At 46.5% G+C, this 22,222-nt stretch overlaps 1 protein-coding gene across 1 annotated transcript; it reads left to right on the forward strand.

Moving 5' to 3' along the window:
• Positions 1-2,159: 2,159 nt before the first annotated feature.
• Positions 2,160-10,891, forward strand: klf5l (Kruppel like factor 5 like; the record flags this gene model as incomplete). Its single annotated transcript, XM_084474230.1, has 4 exons — positions 2,160-2,168; positions 2,721-3,762; positions 4,507-4,566; positions 10,642-10,891. The coding sequence occupies 4 exons, from the start codon at positions 2,160-2,162 to the stop codon at positions 10,818-10,820; spliced, it is 1,290 nt and encodes a 429-aa protein (XP_084330356.1). The 3' UTR covers positions 10,821-10,891.
• Between the last annotated feature and the right edge of the window lie 11,331 nt (positions 10,892-22,222).

Raw genomic sequence — 22,222 nt, forward strand, 5'->3', positions numbered from 1 at the left:
AATGAAAGAGGGTCTCTCTCTCTCTCTCTTTCTCTCTCTCTCTCTCTCTCTCTCTCTCTCTCTCTCTCTCTCTCTCTCTCTCTCTCTCTCTCTCTCTCTCTCTCTCTCTCTCTCTCTCTCTCTCTCTCTCTCTCTCTCTCTCTCTCTCTCTCGTGTCTTTATTCACTTCAGCCCGGTGCTCAGATTGCACTGATGGAGGAGCGGGAGAACGCAGTCGAAGTCGGCAGGTCAACCAGGCATTGTGCAGCAATGGTCCGCAGCAACGTGGCATTCTCAACCAACACGCATTTCGACACATGCACGCACGTGTGCGCGCCTCACAGTGGAGCGGGTCCACGCAGCCCGTCCAGCGGTGTTGACGTGCAGAGAGACGGATGGGAGCATTGCTATCAGCGGTGGGGCGGGCCCCCCGTTAGCCTCTCTGGCTACCTGTAGACGGTGTTGACGTAGCCGACGCTAACCTGACACAGCAGGCCCGGTGGATCCCGGCGATGAGAGGGCCTGTCAGGGCTCTGGTGGGAGGACATACAGGGTGTGGGAGGGGCTAAGGGCGCTGAACCAGAACCTCATTAAGACGTTTGTTCACAGGCAATTGAGCTCTTTATAGCCCTTGCTGGGACTTTAATGTGTTGTCTTGCGGGAATCCTAGTCTTTCCCCAGTTGTTCATTACTGGTGATGGCTGTAAATTGATAACGTGGAGACTAGGATTGTTTCCTTGTCTTTCTCAAAGTCACAGATCAGAGATCTGTGAGAGAGAGCACCTGTAAGTGTTTTAATGCACAAGTATTGTGCATTAAAACACTTATTGCGTGGGGATTGACTCCAAATCCACTCTCACTACGTTGGTTTTAATGCAAAGTCAATGTGCTCCGCAATGGTATGCATCGCAATGGTCATTTCCTTACCATTAGTTTGTTTGTGTTAATCACGTCTTTTTTGTGTTGTCTTACGTTTTAAGGTACTTCAAGGAGTACTATGGTAAACAGAAAGCATACGGGCCTTCCCTCCAGGACACGTCTGGATCTAGCCCAGGGATCCCAGAACAGAACCCTCTTTAACTAATGCCTCTTTTGTGACATGTTTCAGAAAGACTAAGTCATCTGCACACACTTAAAAATATTTCCTTGTTATCTCCTCCTCCTCCTCCTCATTCGTCATTCTTCTAGTGGTTTATTATTATAAGTCTTTTTTTTTTATCTCTATGTAATTTGTCATGGTAGCGTGGCCTCTTTGTTGACATATTTGTCTTGTCACCTTTCCCACAGCGGTGATTTGTGGGATTTGTGAGGGCGGCTGTTGCTTCCTTTCACTAGACCGTGATTATTTTTACCCGTCAATGTTTGGGTTTCACTCCATCTCTCATGGGCTCCTCCTTTGTTTTGTTTCTGCTCTGTCACACTCTTGTTCTTCACCAGCCCCTGTCGTTGACGTTACATTAATGCAAACACATACAGACGCACACAGGCAAATATGGTCAATCAAAACATGACGCCCAGCCAAAGTGTGTGTGTGGGTGTGGCTGTGGGTGTGGGGGTGGGGGTGGGAGGGGGTATCCTATTGCAAGCCAGGTCCTGTCCACCTGATCACTGTGAGTGTGTGCAGTACAGTAAAGACTCTCCACTCGATCGCCTGCGAATGACAGTTACACTCAACGCCAGAGTCTCTCTTTGTCTGTGTCTGTGTCCTACGATCGCAGTTAATCAGTGTGCATTGCCAAATGATCCCATGCATGCCAGCAGCCTGTCACGATGGGGTCAACAACATCTCTGGAATGGCGCAAAAGGAATGGTCTTTTATCACTAGGAATGACTAGATGACTCATTTTTTTTTTTTACATTAAGGGCGTTTAGCAGACGCTTTTATCCAAAGCGACTTACAACAGTTAATACACAACGACGGCAGAGTCACTCACGCAAGGCGACAGCCAGCGGGTCAGGAGCAGTTAGGGTTAAGTGTCTCGCTCAGGGACACATCGACACTAGGAGGAGCCGGGGATCGAACTAGCAACCTTCGCGGTTACAAGTCAACCTGCTCTACCTCCTGAGCTAAGCCGACCCACTCATGACTCACTCACTTATTTCACTTTTTCCCGTCTCACTCACGCTTTTACAGTTCTGCCCTCCAGTACTGTAATAAAACTCAAGCCGACTGTAGTTGGATGGCTCTGGTAAACTCTGCCTACCAGTCTCCCAGGGTTGTAATCGTGCTCTCTGTTTTACAACTGTCACTCATTTTAAGCTTTTTTTTTTTGTTGCGTTTTCACTTCTGTGGTATTTCAGTTTGATCTGATAAAATAGCTGTACGTTGCCCCCATGCATTCTCGCATTTGCAACACGAGAGTTGGCAGTTCAAGATTGTTATCGTCAATGAAAAAATTTGAATAGTAACTGTATTGTATGTTTTCAAAACCAACTATACAATACCAACTTAGGCCACACTAACCTTAACCCTCTCTATTTAATACACAAAGCTTTTCTGACCTTTTGCATCTCAGCCTTCATAAATACCAGAAAACAAAAGTCAATAATATCAACAAACAGCTTTTTCCTAAAAAATACGTAAGAATATAAAAACAATGAAAATGCTAAACTATCATAACCTTGCGGCGGTCTCCACTGAAATCCATCCACAGTGATGTGGCTCTAAACACAGAAGTGTTTAGAGTACCAGAGTACTTTAGAGTACTTCTATAACCTCTGGTCCTGCTCTGCTATTCCAGACCCACTTGGAGCTGGAGAAGTACCTCCCCCTCGCCGGCAGCCCTCTGATGGCCCCGCCCACCGCCACCTCCCCGGACAGGAAGTACCGCCGCGAGAGCGCCTCGGTGGTGGACGAGTTCTTCTCCGAGGAGAAGCCTGTGGCGCCGTACAGCCTCAACATCAACGTCATCCTGCCCAGCACCACCCACCTGCGCACGGGCCTGTACCGCCCCAACACCAAGCACATCAAGACGGAGCCCGGCCTGGAGGAGCCCTGCTCGGCCAGCCCCGCCGCCCAGGCCCTGCCCGACTTCACGTCCGTCTTCAGCATGTCCCCGGGGGTCAACCACCTGTTCCTCAAGCCGGAGATGAGCCCCAGCGAGGTGAGCCTCGCCCAGCAGCAGCAGCAGCAGCAGCCCTCCCTGGACATGGACCTCCAGATCGGCCCCCCCGCCCCCCAGCCCCAGGTGTACCACATGCCCCACGCCGACCTCACAATGACCCTGACCCACAACGCCCAATCGGGAGGCGGCGCCAACTGTGGCCGGACCATGCTCAACCTGGGCGTGACGACGACGACGACGGCGGCGGGCGGGGACTATACCATGTCTGACCACCAGCAGCATCTCCCCCCCCACCACCACCAGCAACAGCAGCAGCACCATCAACACCAGCAGCACCACCACCAACACCAACACCAACACCAACACCAGCAGCAGCAGCAGCAGCAGCAGCAGCAGCCCCTCCATTACTATCAGCCGTCGCCGGGGAGCGGCCCGCTCCACCAGCCCCACAGCCTCCCCCCCTCGCCCCCCAACTCCCAGCCGGGGAGCCCTGACGGCCACGCGGAGCTGGGCCTGCACCCCCACCGGCTCTCAGCCGCCACGCCCCCGCCGCCCCCTCCTCCCTACCACCAGCGGGCTGGGGGCATGAAGATGCATGGCATGTCCCATCACACCATGCTGATGACCCACGGCCAGGGCGTCCTGACCGGGCCGCGCTACAACCGACGGAACAACCCCGAGCTGGAGAAGAGGAGGATCCACTTCTGTGACTTCCCAGGTCGGCCCAGTTCAAGTCTCTGTCTCTCTGTCTCTGTCTCTGTCTCTCTGTCTCTCTGTCTCTCTGTCTGTCTCTCTGTCTGTCTCTCTCTCTGTCTCTGTCTCTCTGTCTCTGTCTCTCTGTCTCTGTCTCTGTCTGTCTCTCTGTCTCTCTGTCTCTCTCTGTCTCTCTTTCGCTCTCTCTCTGTGTCTCTGTCTCTGTCTCTCTCTCTTTCTCTCTCTCTGTCTCTGTCTCTGTCTCTCTCTCGCTCTGTCTCTCTCTCTCGCTTTCCTGCTCTCCCTCTCTTACACTTTCTTTTGTTCTTTCTATGGGTTTAATCATTCACTCATGTTGACAGACACAATATAACAAAAGGATGACGGATGGCTATGCGATAATTCCTCGCTTACTTTTGGTGGTTCTGACTTCCTGGTTATACTGTGTTTCATTCCACTGGTTATCCATCATATTTAACCTGTTTAATAATCAATGGGTCATTCTGAGTCATGTATGGAAACACAGTAAACCATTCCAAGGCCAAAGGTAGTGGTTATTAATAATTAAATAATTTGTTATTAGAAGTGTAGTGATCAGGGTAGCCTTGTGGATCGGGTGACGCCTGCCTCTAGATCCTGTGTTTCAACCCCAGTTTCTGGAGCCTAACCTTTAGCCATCCATTAGCAACATGCTACCTGCTCCTTCATGGATCTGCTTCAGCAGCTGCTACATTTAGCTTATTTGGGGTTTCTCTTTATTGTCTTACAGGTTGCACCAAAGTTTACACAAAGAGTTCTCACCTGAAGGCCCATCAGAGGACACATACAGGTAGGAATAAAAAACTTTTTCTGCTCCTGATTCCCGAAAATGCCATAAAATATTGTGTGAGTCACACACAGACTCCGGCCCATGCGAAAGCAGTGCCTCCTTGGGTAGGTCTGGTAATGGGTTTAGTCTGTGGATGTTTATCATACTCTGCATGGAACGAAGCAATAACAACGGTGTGGATTCAGGTTCAGGTTACTTTATTTGTACCCATAGGTACATTAGTTTGCACTTATGAAGATAGAGCTTCGGCGTCCATCACATGAACAAACACGCATCATAAGCTAATGCATGTACAATGGACATGAAGATATTGTGCTCAAACAGGGATTATCAATCAAAAGACAATGCACCTGGAATGGCTCCGTTGCTCTGCAGCAGTAGAGATCTGAAGTGTGTTAGCTCATTATGTTTAGACACGGCCCTTGTTATTCTCTCTGAAAGTAAAAACAATCCACTCTGCTGTGAATCTATCTTTTGTCCCGTTCTAAAGTACAACCTTTGACTTCACTCTTGTTTGACGTGTTGCTGAATAAATACCCACATGTGTGCAAACTAGCGGCCAGAAACACTTATTTTCTATTCGGTCATTAGGATTATGTTCAATTGTATTTGATTGTCAATGGCAAAAAATAGTTACATAAAAACATTCGCACAATAATCTCCTTTTGCTGTGGCTACACGCCCAGTATAAATGCCATTACCCCTCGCTAACCAGCAGAACTACAGCTTTGACAGGACAGCATAATGTTTGCTCGTTAAAATAATTGTCCCAGTAGTAACCCTAAATGGAGGCCCTTCCTCTGCTGTTACTGAAGGACATACACACCCTCCCACACATTCACATTCAAGATATTTTTTTCTGCCTAGCAAGTCTATCTTTTGGTTGAAACATTCCTGCATAATTTGGGATACCATTAATGTATTGAAGCCGTATGTAAATGCCAATCTTCGCCCATGACTGGATAGTCTCTTGGTTTCCGATCCAAATAAGCCACTCAAACACGCCAACAAACAACAGTCAGCGTCGCCACAGAGCACCTAATTGGGAAACGCCCTGGCTTTCAAGACCGAGAGCTGGCCTTGTACGCCCGTGCCAAAGACTTTCATCAAGCGTCCGTACCTGTGTACCTGCGGAGAAAGAGAGGCGGAGGGAGAACACAGACGCACTCACGTGTGCAGGGCATGTGCAGCTCATGCGCAGAGCATGCCATGACGGCACATCTGCCAACATTGTTGGAGTAGGAAAAAAACGATCTGATGGTTGAATAGATCCTAAGAATAGAATCGACAGACTTAAGAAACGGCTGATAAAGTCACTCTTGGCCATTTTCATTGGGGATCTGACAATGGAAAATAAAGAGCTTTCTAGCAGACAATGTGATGAATGTAACTAGCTTTAAATGAACACAACGCCCATTCTTTTTAGGCAGCACCGCGTGCTTCCTGGAAATGAGCCCAGTTTCACTACTCTGTGTGTGTGTGTGTGTGTGTGTGTGTGTGTGTGTGTGTGTGTGTGTGTGTGTGTGTGTGTGTGTGTGTGTGTGTGTGTGTGTGTGTGCGCACGCGTGCAGAAAAAAAGGCAGCAGACGAGAGAGGGAAATAAAATCAAAACCAACAGCAAACCAGTGCCTCTGGGTTATTGTTGTGACGGTCTTCAAAGAAAGGGGGGAGGAGGAAACCAGAGAGCAGGGGCAGCGATTGGCTCGCGTCGGCTCAAATAAATAAAACAAATACAATGGAAAAAAAAAGTATATAGATATATACACTTAAAAAAAAATGTACTGGTTCAATATGTGTATAATATGCACACACACACACGGGACCGGAGAGAAGGGGGTGGGAGAGGTGGGGTTCCAATTCAATGTAAAGTTTCCATAGGTCTGAATCTGGGTTGTGGTGAAGACATGAGACGAATGGGTGATACGGTGAGTGAATGAATGAAGTGGTGGGAGGGCGGTCAAATGAGGTGAAGGAATCAGAAACCGGTGGTTATCCCCTAATAGCCTCATTATCTGTGGCAGGCTCAGATGAACAGGCTTTCCTCTCTGCGCCTCGGCCCAGTCTCACTCCGCTACAGCTGAGCGGGAGTAAAATGTGAACAGCACCAAGCGACATATTCTGCTGGAATCTTCTTTTGTTCAAACGGACAATGGACTATTAGCCTTGACAAGATATTTCCATGTTCCTGCTTAAAGATGACACATTCTGATGATGATTCTTTGAGCATGCCTGCATGGGAAGGTCATGTTTCATTGAAAAATCAAGTGGAAATGTATAATTACACTAGCGAATAGAAATGAGGTGTTCTCGTTGAAAAATCAACATTACCAAGCAAGAGGGAAGACGGACACCTGAATTACTCAGTAAAAAAGCCTATGGGAAAGAGCGAAATACAAAATCAATGTGAAGGGGGTTTTTTTTGTGCGTATTTTCATACCATGTGCTGGGGAGTTCAACGCTTTGTGACATATTTCCCACAGTTAAACACAATATTAGCTCAGCCATGCTCATTTGAAGTGGGTGACGTTGACCTATAGTTTTCCCTTTGTCAATATTTTCTTTGAGTGGCCCGTGCATTGTGTCACAGCCCCGATGAATACCTGCTCTCCCATCATGCAACTGGCTCTGTCACTCTAGGCTTTTGTTCGCGCCGTTCAGACCTCTCTGACTCGTCCTGACAAACCAGTCCCTCAGAATCTCTCCGCCCTGTGGTTTTTCTTTGTCTGTCTGTGTGTGTGTGCGCGTGCTTGTGTGTGTGTGTGTGTGTGTGTGTGTGTGTGTGTGCGTGTGTGTGTGTGTGTGTTGATCGTACATGGATGTAGTGCCCTTTACTACACCAAAGGTGCTGTAGGCTTGTTTCACAGTCGGGTACGGTTGAGTCAGAGGGTCCCTGTCTCTCACAAGCACACTGGGAGTTGAGTCCCTAACCCGGGACCCCGTCCCCGTGCAGTAGAATGTCTCACACCGAGCGCCATGTTTATTTGCATTGACATTTGCATCCATTTTGTACTTTGTGTGTGTGTGTGTGTGTGTGTGTGTGTGTGTGTGTCGGCGCTCGACAAGCATGCATGGCTCTGGTGAAGGTGTCCATCTGTGCATACAAAGCCAAGAGAGCGTCAACGTGTGTGCGTGTGTGTGAGCTATGTGTGTGTCACTAACATATGAACTGTACTATGTGTGTTGATTGTGTGTGTGTGTGTGTTTGCCCAGTGCTATCAGTGAGATTAGGGGGGCCCCATCCCTCTTTCCAAACACTTGTGGAGGTGATTAAGGGGGGAGGGGGGGGGGGTGAGCACCTGAAGAGCCTGATGGCATTCACTCTCTGACTCAACCTGACCACACACACACACACACACACACACACAATGTTCTGCTCCTTTCCCAACCGGCCTCCCGCCGTATCTCCATGACCCCGGCGTGTTGCTACATGGCTCGCTGTGGAACCACCATAAAGTGTGTGTGTGTGTGTGTGTGTGTGTGTGTGTGTGTGTGTGTGTGTGTGTGTGTGTGTGTGTGTGTGTGTGTGTGTGTGTGTGTGTGTGTGTGTGTGCAACAAGTGTGTATACGTTTCAATCCCCTCCCAGCCGTCCCCCTACACCGCCGCGTGCGACGTACGCTGCGCACTGCGGATGAGTGAGTGTAGTATTCAGCAGAATCGTGTGTGTGTGTGTGTGTGTGTGTGTGTGTGTGTGTGTGTGTGTGTGTGTGTGTGTGTGTGTGTGTGTGTGTGTGTGTGTGTGTGTGTGTGTGTGTGTGTGTGTGTGTGTGTGTGTGTGTGTGTGTGTGCTTTACCTTGTTCCACGGCTGTGTGCGTGTGGGGTTCTTTGCTTCACAGCTGTGTGTGTGTGGGGGGGTCTTTGTTCCAGGGCTAAGTGTTTGTGTGTGTGTGTGTGTGTGTAGTCTGTTTGTCATTCTCCTGTTTATTGACTCTGCAGGTAATGGGAGAGGGAGGAGGCCTGTGCATTTGACCCAGGGAGTAAAGCTACAGAGCTAAATCAAACACACCTGTCCAACCCTCTGTCTCTTTATCCTCTCCTTTCTTAACTTTTAAAGTATTCAATCCTGTCCCTTTTTTAATACTCCTTTTCACGGTTCGTGTACACAGTGACTTTCAGGAGCGTATGCAGACATGAGCAGTAGAAATAACAATAACACAGTCAATCACTACCGCCCACTCTCCCTGTGCGCTCCACCGGTCCCCCTTATCGCCCACCCCCCGCCTCCAGTGGTCTTTGGACCCTCCTGATTGGCTAATGGCCAATCGCTCCGTGATTGATGGTCTGCTATCTAATCAGAACGGCCGGGGCCACCGCCGCTAATGACCACTTTAGGAGGTGCTTAAGGACACCGCCGCACTACCTTGACGTTGGTACGGTCTCCGGAGCACCTCTCTATAGATTATATCCAGAATGGAAATAATTTCAAGTGTGTGCATGTGATTATTTTCTCGGTTGTTTGTTCTTCACATTAAACACACATGGTACAAAATGTGCTGGGTTCTTAGAATACATAATGTTCGCTCGTTAAAATAATTGTCCCAGTAGTTAAATGTGGTTACAGAAGGACACACACACCCTCCCAATTCAAGATTTTTTTTGTTCTGCCTAGCAAGTCTATCGTTTGGTTGGAACATTCCTGCATAATTTGGGAGACCATTAATGAGTCATACGACGAATGGACGTCAAACGGACGTCAAACGACCTGATGAATCCGACGGAAACCTTTAAAGCACATTACCTGTCTCATCATGTCATGGATTTAATTCAATTCACACCTCAATTCACACGCATACAGTAAAGGTGGCGTGACCTTCACTCTGACTGAACAGATATGGGCCTTTAAGCAATCCAGTTTTTAAATTCCTTTACGGATGATTGCATTGCATTATTACTGTTATAACTATTGCTGCGCAAACATTTGTCCTTTTTTAAAGAGTCTGAGTTGTCATAGGCTGGTCGTAGGCTCTTGGTATGAAGTAAATACTTTATCTTATGTGTGGGCATGTGTGTGTGACGTGCGTGTGTGTAGGAGGTGGTGTGTGGGTAGAAGTGTGTGATGCAAGAGCACTTTTTCATTGACGAGGTGGAGTCATTAAGCGCTTGTTTGAGGGGTGTGCGTGCACAAGCCTGTTCTGCCTGTTTAAACAGAAATCCACTTGTTAGTTCTAAAGCTACGTTTCAACGATGTTATTCACACACACACACACACACACACACACACACACACACACACACACACACACACACACACACACACACACACACACACACACACACACACACACACACACACACTTACTTTAATGATATATAGTCACGCAGGTATTGTGTGTTTTAATGGTTATAGAAGCCACTCAGACACACAAATGAATACTGTACCGCCATCAACCATAGACTGGTATTGGGTTCCCACAATGCATTTGTGAATACACTCAACTGTCAAATCATTTCACTTCATAAGCAACATCTGATGTTGCTTCTTGAAACTTTAAATGCTTGAAGAATTGGAGACACACACACACACAACCATAATGACTGTATTTTATGCTACTGAATGCAGACCAATGTGATTCGTGTTTTGTTGTGGTTCCTCATGTATAAATATTTTTAGGGTTCCTTTCTCATATATTTGAGAACTTCCTGACAGGCCATTTGGATATTTTCAGTGTGACAATCTATGTTTCCCGGTTGTGTAAATAGGACCTTTGATGTTGACACATTATTTCTATACCACAGGATTGTGTACTATGTTACATTGATCTTTTTCAAAAAGCATTAGGTAGCCTCATAATACTATATTTAACATAATAGAATGTAATAGATTTATGTGATAAAACAAATGAACTAACTAACTTTTGTTACCCTCTTTTTTTGTTCCCCTATGCTTCATCCCCTCCTCCTCCTCCTGCTCCTCCTCCTGCTCCTGCTCCTCCTCCTCCTCCCCCTGCTCCTCCTCCTGCTCCTCCTCCTGCTCCTCCTCCTCCTCCCCCTCCTCCTCCTGCTCCTCCTCCTGCTCCTGCTCCTCCTCCTCCTCCTGCTCTTGCTCCTCCTCCTCCTCCTGCTCCTGCTCCTGCAGGAGAGAAGCCCTACCGCTGTACCTGGGAGGGCTGTGACTGGCGCTTCGCCCGCTCTGACGAGCTGACGCGTCACTACAGGAAACACACCGGCGCCAAGCCCTTCAAGTGCGTGGCGTGCAGCCGCTGCTTCTCCCGCTCGGACCACCTGGCGCTGCACATGAAGCGCCACCAGAACTAGTCCTGTGCCCCCCCCCTGGACCGGCGCACGGGGACCCCCAGACACCAGAACTAGTACTACTAGTAACTACTAGTCCCGTGCCCCCCCCTGGACCAGCGCACGGGGACCTCCAGACACCATGTGCTAAGCAGCCAGGTGATCGGTACACGAGAAGAGACGTCTGACTGTCAGCGCGCCCCCACAGGGTGTGGGTTGCGTTTTTAAGTTGTTCCAGAACGCACGCGCGCGCACACACACACACACACACACACACACACACACACACACACACACACACACACACACACACACACACACACACACACACACACACACACACACACACACACACACACACACACACACACACACACACACACACACACACACACACTCTTGCGCAAACGCCATGTATATATTTATATATGTACTTATACTGTAAACACAGACATGCCAATAGACATTTGTGCTCTCCCACAATGCATTTGGGAGAACGCTGGACGGCAAACTGGTCGGTTCTTACGGTCGCCGACGTCCGAGTGTTTCCCCGTGACCTTTCTGCGGAGAAGTGGACACCCTGTAACTCTTGGTCCTGTGTAAACATTTGTATATATACTTTGAGTGTATCCGCAACGAATGTATTGAAATTTATACTTGACAATTTTTTTTATCGTGTTTTAATATTTGTTTAATCGGGTCAATATTGAGGCCCTCCCACGGTGTCATAATCCACTCGATCGCAAACCGAAAAAAATTCCATTCATATTTTCAAACCGTTTTGTGGAAAAGTAAATGACAGGTTGGATGTCTGTTGTGCTCAGGCTGTTGTGCTCAGGCTGTGCCCTGCTCACGCCCCTGGGTGAACGGAGGCGTTCACCCGTGTTTGTGTTCATAACCAAATTGGTCGCTATGACAACGGACTATTGACGACAGCCGTTTTGGAACGTCTATTCATATTTTTTCTTTTCAGACACTTCAAACACGGAGAATGAAAGACGAAGATGGGAGGGCTTCTTTATAAACTGTATGGTTGTTATTGTAATTATTACGTACCGTATGAACGTAATGAACGTAAGTTAATCTTGCACTGGATTGTTTTTTTTTTTATATTATATATCGACTAACTGGTAAGTTAGTGCTGGACAATTCAAACTATATAACTGGTTGTTTGTTTGCTGTAATTGTATCACATCAAAATATAAAGTGCTGATATCCTCGCTCTGGGTGAATGAGAGCGGATGGATTCTCCAGGCCTTTATTCTGAACTGGACTTGCTCACAACTGTCCGTAATGCTATGCGGTACACAAGGCAATGGTGTTTCTTTTTTATTCAATCAGACAACAAGCATGTTCTTATTGTTAATACTTTTAAACAAAGGCACTTTGTAAACTCTAATATCTCCAAACCTTAATCCTTGCCCCCCTAATATTTAAACAAAGAATTTGCGAAAGAAAATAATGATCATTCATCCTTCATTTCCTCAGATGCACTTTGTTTTAATGTTTAAAGTGACAGTTTTTTAACTGAGTCCAATAATATGATGATTCTACCACAGATTAATTTGTATTATTCTGAACAGTTCTGCCTTTCCCTCTTGTTGTTCATAGGTCACCCTGAATCACTTTGGTCATTACCTCTCTCGTCATGTTTGAACTGTCACTCTGTCTGCTTATATCTGTGTTTAACTGTCGCTGTGCTCTCTGCAAAGCCCTAGACCAGTCAGTTGGTACACTGAATGTAAAGCCTAGTCTTATTTAAACTGAGGGACAACATAGGCTACTAAATTACAACTTGTAAAACCTTCCTGGGATTCCTCCATTCCTACAGGAATTACTTTTGCAGCAAAGCCCACTCAGGCAGGTTGGAAGCTACCTAAAGGTCAATGTTTTTTCATTGGCTGTGATTGACGGCTTGGCCGACGACATTGTAAAACCTCTGCCGTGACTTGAGGCTAGCAGATTGAGTTCTACATGGACATGGGGAGCACTGCTGGTTCATGTAAGAACCAGCAGATTGAGTTCTACAGGGACATGGGGAGCACCGCTGGTTCATGTAAGACTGATCCTGGTCGTTTTTTCTCTTTTCTTGTCTTCTGGTGCCTTGATGTTTTCAATGCTATCTTCAGTAATGTCCCTTGACCCCATACTTTGTACTTAAGTGTACGTTTGTAAAACAGAGCAATTGTAAATATTTGTTTTTCACTAATTATTATTTTTTTTAAATATGAACAAACGGGCATTTAGACAAGTAGTACATGATTGATTGGGTAAATCTTTTGATACTAGAAGATATTTGTATAACAATGAATCAGTTTGTGTACAATATTATGAGGAACAAGTTTTGGTTTATTTACTGTTTTACGTAATGGTTTCTGTTTGAGTCAAATAGGAAATTGTAATAAAACAATTTTTTAGATATCTATTTCTTCTGATATTTTGTGTCATTCTTTTGGCTTATTTGTGTCCAACGTTTTCATTTGATCAGGAGGAAAATCCAATGAACGGCTTGATTAAATTCTGCCATACAAAAGTCAGGGGCCATTTGCACAACATGGCTATTAGATCTGCTAGAATATTGATTGATTTTGTAATTCGTTCATTGTTTTTTATTATAAGAAACAACACCAAACTCAGGTGTAACTGTCGTACTCGTCGATACGTAGTGTATGTACATATTGACTGATTGATAATTATATTACTACTACTACTATAATTACTATTCCTACATCTAAAGTAATAGTTCCCCATACACCACAAAAACCCATATTTGAAGCTTCTCTGTCTTCCCTCTGACTGTTTGGGAGTGAACTTCCCCTTTAAACTTGACCCCTCCTTGGAAAGGATGGCAGTGAAATGCATATCTTAAAACAGTTGGAAATTTCCGTTGGTTTCCTTGAACTAAACAAGTCAAGTTCTGTTCATCATTAATTCAGATCGGTTAATATCCTGGAAAACAAGTCCAACCGGAGAGCCACACAAAATAAACAAAAGGATTGTACAAACATTTCACAAAAAACCAACCCAGCCAGCTCATACAGCATGCTAATTATAGTCCAAAATAAGGCAGTTTCAGTTAGCCCAATGTGTTACAGCTGGTTCAGCTAAAAACAAGAGAGACGTTGGTCCAACTCAAACCAAAAACGAACAAACTATCGCATATTTTGTAGCAACAACTAACCACAAAAGTTCAGCCCTGGAAGGACAAGACTTTGAAGATAAGTGATCTATACAGGACGGCAACAAATATTCCTATCGCGATGAGGACTCTAAAACACGGTTAGACATTAAGAGGTTATTGAGAGAATTCTGCGTTTGTTTTTACAAAACAAAGCCAAAACGTGGTTAATAATTTGCCAAAGCATGGACTGTTCCCAATATGGCTGAGTGAGTTTATAGACATGGCGCTGTGTCGGCGTGTTGTGACAGGTGAAAGGTAGGCCTGCCGAACTGCCCTGTTTGAACAACACAAAGCAGCCCGTCGTTTGAGAAATCTGCACCACAAAAGAAGAAGAAGAATAGGCTGCGACATAAAGAGCAGCAGGGTGGAGAGGCGCTTTGACCATAATGCCGTAGTGTATAGCGTGGTTAGACTGGTCGTTAGACTGGAGGCCCCTGTTGTGGAAGTGAGAGTGCATCAATGTGTGTCTGTGTTTATTGTCCATCTTTAAACAGAGAGAGAGAGAGAGAGAGAGAGAGAGAGAGAAAACTTATTGTTAGAAGCATAACTGGCATCTATATCCAGTGTGTGTCAGAGCAAGTCTGAGGGCCTCAGAGTCGTAGCCGTCATCCACACTGCTGAAGTGCTGCTGAGCATTTCCCCCTGAAGCCCTACGTGCCCTCACTGTCGGACCTCTGCTCGGGCTCACCGACGATGACACAGACGGTGTCATCGACAGTTGACGGAAAGATTACAAGTAGTTCGCTCATCAGATTGTATCGAGAGCTTTTCAAAAAGATAATGGTTTGCAGAAATGGTCCATCAAATATCTACAAGCTTGTGTCAGCATCTCCTGCGACCCCAAATGCATATCAGGGGACCGGAATGGGCTCCCGACACCAAGGTTGGGAACCATTGTTTTAAGAGAAATCCAAAAACTAGTATGGCTAGTTACTGTGTGTTCTTTCCTATGTCCCATGTCGTTGGCTCCTTGGCTCTGGACCTGCAGAGCAGATTTCCTTCAGCACCTGAACAGTGTGGCTCCCTTCCACCTCATTCCTCGCTGAGTCATGAGTCGGTTTGCTCAGTTGCTGTTGAGACTTGTCCTGCGATAGCTCACTCGGGTGATGGTGCCTTCATGTGCCTTTAAGTACGCAATAATAACCCTAACGCGCACCCCTCACCCCCTCAGCCCCTCAAGGACAAGTTTCACTGTGTCACACTGAAACTCTTTTCCCTATGGATGGAGAGTGGTATAGGGGACTGGTAGTCTGCTACAGTGGTGTGGTAGCATATAGGGCTGACAGGATATGAGTCCACATTTAAAGTAAAAGATCAGCTCTGAGCCAAACAGAATCTGAAACGTGTCCAATGTGAATCATCTATCGACGCACGGAGGGCGTTGGTCCCTGATTGCCCACCTGGGGGCGCTCTAGAGAGAAAACTTATGGTTTAAAAAGTGGACGAATAGGTGCGAGTCATAAGAGTCCTCTCTTCTAAGTTATCGTTTTTTGGTGATTGACAAGAGCATTGAAACAGTTGTTCCACTAAAGATTTGGGAGTTTAACACTTACAGTTACTCAAATTATACTTTAGCTCATGTTTTCAACCTTTATTATGTTGTTTTACTATTTGTTTTAGTTCACTTCATATTTCAATCTGGACCTTGTGTAATTTTGCCATTTTGATATGTTCCTCCATATGTTCCTTCTGTCTTAAGTAACTTGAACTTGACCTCAAATTAAGGTTTGTAAGAGAAACAACTATTTATCGTTTTCTGAGTATAAGGGGGAGTCCGCCTCCACAAGTACTAACTTATTTTAACGAGGGCATGTAGACACAACTTGACTTAATCCCTCACGCATATTTCAAACAGACGCTTCAAGTGATTTTATCCTATAGTAACTATGACGGCTGGAATGTCTTTTGTCTTGTTTTTCGCATTTCTTTTTTTGTTGCATCTCTCATGTTCTGTTATGCAACTGACGTGGCGGTAGACGTACATACCTCCAAGGCAAACAAAAGGGTGGGGGGGGGGGGGGGGGGGGGGGTTGTATGGAGGTGCGTTTGATACCTGTGCTCGTCTCCATCCGTGTCCGTTTGGGTTAATGATTGATTAACACGCCGCTGGCCCTCTGACCGCCATAAAGCCTGACCAATGTCTCATGAGGCGCCATAAATCAATGGAAGGGAAGGAGACTAAGGAGGGGGGAGAGGTGGGATAGATAGATAATGAGAAAAGACGAAATATAAGAAAGATTGACTTATATTCAAGGCCACTTATTGATTAAGACGGTAGAGGGGGGGGGGGGGGATAGATAAAAGAAGACTAAATGTAAGGCAACTTATTTATATAGTTGTCATATATTTTGTCTTCTTTTAATATATTATATTCAAGGCCACTGATTGATTAAACGCATCCCTGTATTGGCTAAATCTTAGCCTAAAGAGTAACATTTCAACAAAGAATTCAAGACTGCAAACTCTTGGGCCTGAAAGGGGCAGGCAGGATACGACATGTATTTTTATGCCAGTAGACTTGGCATCAGTGGGCCTATGAACTGTGCCCAATAATAATTCACAATAGCTTTGAATTCTCTACCTTACTTGACCCTCCGTAGTCAGTGCTATTCCTGTCACATTGTTCCCCCTTGTGGCCATCGGTTGTACTTACAACCACATGCTGACAACAAAGCCGGAGTCTGACCTAGTGGTATCAAAGTTGGTCGTTCCCGTGCTGCTCGCCACAATATGAATGTGTGTTATTCTGTGACTACAGTCCTTCCATTGACCTGGAGGACTTTATAGTTTAGGAGTTTATAAAATAAAATGGAACTCTAAGAATGCTTGTATACTTATTAATTAATACTAATTAAATTACTGTTAAGAGAAGTAAACCGAGGCTTTTAGTGTAGGATATTATGGTTATAAACGTCAAGATTTCGCCTTTTATTGTTTAAATATACCAAAGGCATTCGATGGTCAGCTGCTGGTTGCTGGACAGTTGACAATGTGAAGATCTGTCCTCAGATGGAGTAGGCTACGGCATGTTTCCGGTGATTTAATGAAAAGTCAGCGGTTGAACATTTATGCAAGACCAGGATATAGGCTAATTTGACGCGTGAATCCACAATGCTAGAATGGTAGATTATGGTAATGAACAGAAGAGGGGAAGAAAATGCACCAAAAACATTTTTTTTATTATTATTCTATAAAAGAAGTGGGCAAGGGAGGGGATGATCACAACTTTACAGGGACAAACCGACTTCTCAACACCATGGATCACAGTATCAAAAAAGCTCTTGTTTTCCGTGTTGATCTTTGCAGATTTGTTCTGTACAAATACAAACAAAACAAAAAATACATTTAAAAAAATGTATAACTTGTAATATTATAACGATAACTGCATTGCACTGAGTAAATATAGTACTGGCCCATCAGTTACTGCATTCATTATAAAATACCTAGAAACGATTGATGAAGAAGATGTAGAAGAAGCGGAAAACAGGGAAAGTCAAAGCACAACCATGAGCCGCAAACTGACGGACCGACGGACGGACAGAAAGGCAAGCGGGTGTGAGCATCCAAACCATGTGTTTACGCCAGGTGCTCCCCCTAGTGGCCCAGAACCTCCTCACACCACGCTTCCCCATTTCACGCAAGCTGTGAACGTGGTGTTCCTTTACCCTCGTGTCGACCGGACGATTAACAAAGTAAACTAATATGCGTACGTTATTTTAGCATTTAGCATTTCTAATTTTAGTTTTCATATGATGTTGGAACACGTTGTCTTTTAAGTGAATGTCATGGTCGCATGGACCCTAGCTTCACCGCACTGGGCCCAGTCCCAGTTCTCTCCCCTTAACAAAGAAGACTTGCTTTGAGTGCCCTTAGCTGCAAGTCAGCTACCAAGCTGGCTAGCGTTCAAGGGATGATTTTAAGGGGTAAACAGCACTCCCTCTTGCTCCCTTAAGTATTGGGACACCCTAACCCTTCACGGAAACGCACAAAATCTAAGGTTAGGGCTCACATCTAGGGGAAGGGGGAGAATTGGGACAGGGCCTGGATGTCGAAAGCGCTAGTGACATCCTTGGGAGGACCAATCTTAATTATAGGATTAGGTTAGGTTGGGGAACGGATGGACCAATAGGAATGGATCCCTTCAAAGATAGAAAAGGTCAGAGGTCATAAAATGTTTTGATGGGTTTAAGATGTTGCGGAGACCATCACTGATAAGAGCACCTCGTTGTTTGAAAGACGCACGCACGCACACACATACACACACACACACTTTAAAAAACAATACTCTTCATGCAACACAAATGTGCACAACACAACTGGGACCTTTTTTTTCCTCAAGAAATCAGGATACAAATGTATTAGATTGAAAAGAAGACGCACAGAAAGGACAAAAACAGAAGCATATCTTTCACATTATCTAGTCAGTGTTAAAAATAGAGATTCACCCGTTAACATTAACTCTGCACTTTGATTATATACACGTATGTACATCGACTTCTCTTATTTCTCATTGTCCATTAGGTCTTTATCAACAGTTTACAAAAGAAATACAATTTTTTGCAATCAAATGCATATACTTTTTTCTAGAAAGATGTGCTTAGTAACATATACATTTTTTAAATGAAGCAGAGAGGGCGACAGACGCAGGAATGTTGCGCCTTCCTGAATTGGGTGAAAAGAAAAAAAAAAAAAAAACTTTCCTCGCCAAGTGTCTCAACGTGGTCTAATATCATTTCTGTCGATACCGGTAGGGAAGAGACTGCCTTTTTGTGTGTTTTTGAAGTGTTTTGAAAACAGCGAAGCCTTGAATGTTATCAGTTTTTCGATCCAATAAAACAACAGCGAAAAACCCTTGATTCAACCGAATGAGAAACCGAGGATGAGATCACACCACGTGGGGTCTGAACGGGCTCCAGTGCATCACCGGCCCAGATGTTAGGAGGCTTTGTTATGTTGCGTTGCATGCCTGCCATGCACTCGTCCACCCAAGCATTCAACAGAAACGTCACGATGTCAGCGGCTCACCAGCCCCTACAACAATAGTGATCACGGTGGACACATCTGATTGGCTAAGAACGACAGCATTTCCCGAAAAATGTAAATGTTTGAACTTCTTTAAAGGGATAGGTCAAGATACGAAGCGTTATAGCGGTCATTTAAAGATATTAAAATAGATTTGTTGTCTGTGCTTTTTTTTTCTTTCTTTCAGAAGGCCAGTGGCAACATGGAGGGGAGCCAGGAGTCCATGATAAGATGTAACTAACAGCCTACCAATGAGCTACCAAAGTACAAACGGGTCCTCAGTGCTTCCAGAACAAGGTGTGCAATAGGTTGCATAATTCAGTTCAGCCCACAGAGAGCCCACCTGCTTGAGACGTGGACTTTGCCGATCCGAAACAAACGAATCAAGGGAGATTTCATTTGAATCCCGATTCAAAAATGTCCCTACTCCACTTCCAAATTCAGTAAGGCAAGGATTTGTTGTCACAGGCTAATTCCCTGGAGGACGATGGCGTGGAAGGGGGTACACTGTGGACGTTTTGTGTACAGCCATCCCCGGGTCCACCCTGAACAAGACACCGCCCCCCCGACAACGGTTCAGCAGCCCAGCTCTGGCAGCACGGAGTGTGACAAGACCACCGGGGTCTGAACTACAAGCCGACGCAGCAGCGTCCTCCTGTCTCGCCCAGAGCCACCTCACAGGACAGATTGACCATCGTCAGGGTCCAATCAGCCTGCCTCGTGGCCGTCGCTAGGCAACGGCAGGGGCCAGATGGCCAGTACCACGGTGGGTCCCGGATGATGTCATCGACAACAAATGTTGCTGAACCTCAGCCAGAGCGTCTCAAAGAAAGCTGAGAGCGTCGTCTGGCTCCCAAGCAGGCAGATGTTAAGCAGATACAATGTGACTCTTGGGCTTTTTTTTTTTTTTTTTTTTTTCATGTTTTCTTTCATTGACAGAAAGGCTTTTCCAAAAACCTGATTGAACCTGATCGATGACTCGCACGATCGCCGTCTCTCTTCACTCCGTTCTCAGTGTGGCGTGGGAGGCGGGGAAGACGACGAGACGCCCCCCCCACGACACGGTAGCCCTGTGAGAGGGGACCCCGCCCCCCCCGGGAAAAACGCACGCGCTCCGTGCAGCAACAGCCCACGTTCGCCACCATGCTGACGTCGGAGCCTTTGCCAGTAAAACAATAAATTAAATGTGTCCCGAATCAATGGGACACGCGCGGCCTTGGAAACAAAAACACGAGGTGAGCAGTACCGTCGAAGCCAAGCTCTGTCCGTCATCAGCCCGGCACACACACACACACACACACACACACCGTTGCAGATCCAATTCAATATTTCGTTAAGGCTCAACAGGCAAGAGGTCAAGCTAACAACAGTGGCCCGGAACACGCACACACGCACACGCACACACTCGCACGCACACACACACACACACACACTCGTACTTAAAAACCCTATACACTCTGATAATGCGCTTTGTCACAAAACACGCATGCAGGAGCTCACGCGTGCCCACGTGCACACACAAGACACACGGCCTGACATGCACGGATAAAACACTCTGGACACACACACACACGCACGCACGCACGCAGACACACACACACACACACACACACACACAGAGAACCAGGAGAGCTTCCCTGTGAGAGGTTTGCTTAAGTAATCTCATCATGTTTGTGTATATTTGTAAAGAAGTCCACAGCCTGGGAACACAAACTATAGATCTATAGACTATAGACTATAGATCTGAACTAAACCAACGTGGATGTCTTCAAGCGTTGCCAAGAGTTCAACACTTCACTTCTTTTAACTTTTTTTTTTAACCAGAATCAACCTCTGAGAAGAAGAAATAACCAACACAAAAAAGAAAAATTTAACTGAAGGCCATGTTTCTTTTCATAAAGCAACAACAGGAACAACAACCACCACAAATAAATGCAAATACTGTAATTAATCAACAACTCTGGACAGGGGTGTATTTCAAGGGGTGTGGGGGAGGGGTCACTGAAACAGCTAATTAAAAAAAGGAAAAAAAATGAAAAGACAAATCAAATCAACATTTCACAGTCTTGTAGCACCCTATGCCCGGGTCGGGGGAGGGGGGAGGGGGGGGGGGGGGGGGGGAGACACAGCGGGGGGGAGGGGGGTAAACAGTTTGAGTTCTTCCTGTGGAGAATGGTTTCCAAGGAAACGACGCACACAGCAGGTGTGTGTCTATCGTATCGTGTCCCCGCGCTCCCCCCCCCCCCCCCCCCCCCACGGCTACTTTTTTTGTTTTCGTTAAACACTCCCACATGGACGACGATGTTATGTAATCAAGGACTTTCAGTGCAATGGTGACTTTGGACTACCTTTAAGTTACTACCTCACAGACTACCATCCACACCACATCATTAGTCCAGCCTTGAGGACTCCTCCAATGATTTCCACATGTCTCACAGGAAAAATCAAGGATGGTGTGTGTGTGTGTGTGTGTGTGTGTGTGTGTGTGTGTGTGTGTGTGTGTGTGTGTGTGTGTGTGTGTGTGTGTGTGTGTGTGTGTGTGTGTGTGTGTGTGTTCCAGAGAATCCTAGCGCAATAAGGTATTCGCTCAACTCGTTAAAAAAAAACCTCGACCCAGCAAGCAACGTAGAAGCCGTCCGCCACACGTGTGTGTCTTCTCTCCGGCCGCGGAGACTCCGCCGCCCTGGGAAACGTACGGTGAGGTCCAGAGCCGGGGGCCGGCGCCGGAGGGGGGGGGGGGGGCGGGGGGGGGGGTGGAGCCCCAGCGACACGACCGCGGCCAACTGAAACTCTAATCATCTTAAATAGAACAAAAAAAAGCAAAAATCAAAAAAAACAAAACCTAAAACAGAGAGACACGTCTTCTGCTGTGGTCTGTCCCCAGTCTCCTGTCTGGTGTCTGCTCTGCTCCCCGTCCGTCCGTCCGTCCATCCCCCGGCAGAGCCCCGCTGGACGGAGGGACGGGCCGCCGGGGGGGGGGGGGACGGGCGGAGGGCGGGACGTCCTGTCTGGTCACAGTCCACCCGTCCTCCGTGTTTCTCCGCTCTCTCTCCTTTGAGAGTTGCGCTTCCTTCGAGCCGTGGGGGGGGGGGGCGTTACCACGGGCGTTACCGCGGGCGTTACCGCGACGACGTCATGAGGTGAGGAAGCTGGGGGAGGGGGGGGGGGCGGGACCAACAAGATGGGGGTGGGTCCGGGGTGGCGGTAGTGGGTGCTAATGGAG

Source organism: Micromesistius poutassou (assembly GCF_964030765.1).
Source record: "Micromesistius poutassou genome assembly, chromosome: 10".
Classification (NCBI taxonomy): Eukaryota; Metazoa; Chordata; class Actinopteri; order Gadiformes; family Gadidae; genus Micromesistius; species Micromesistius poutassou.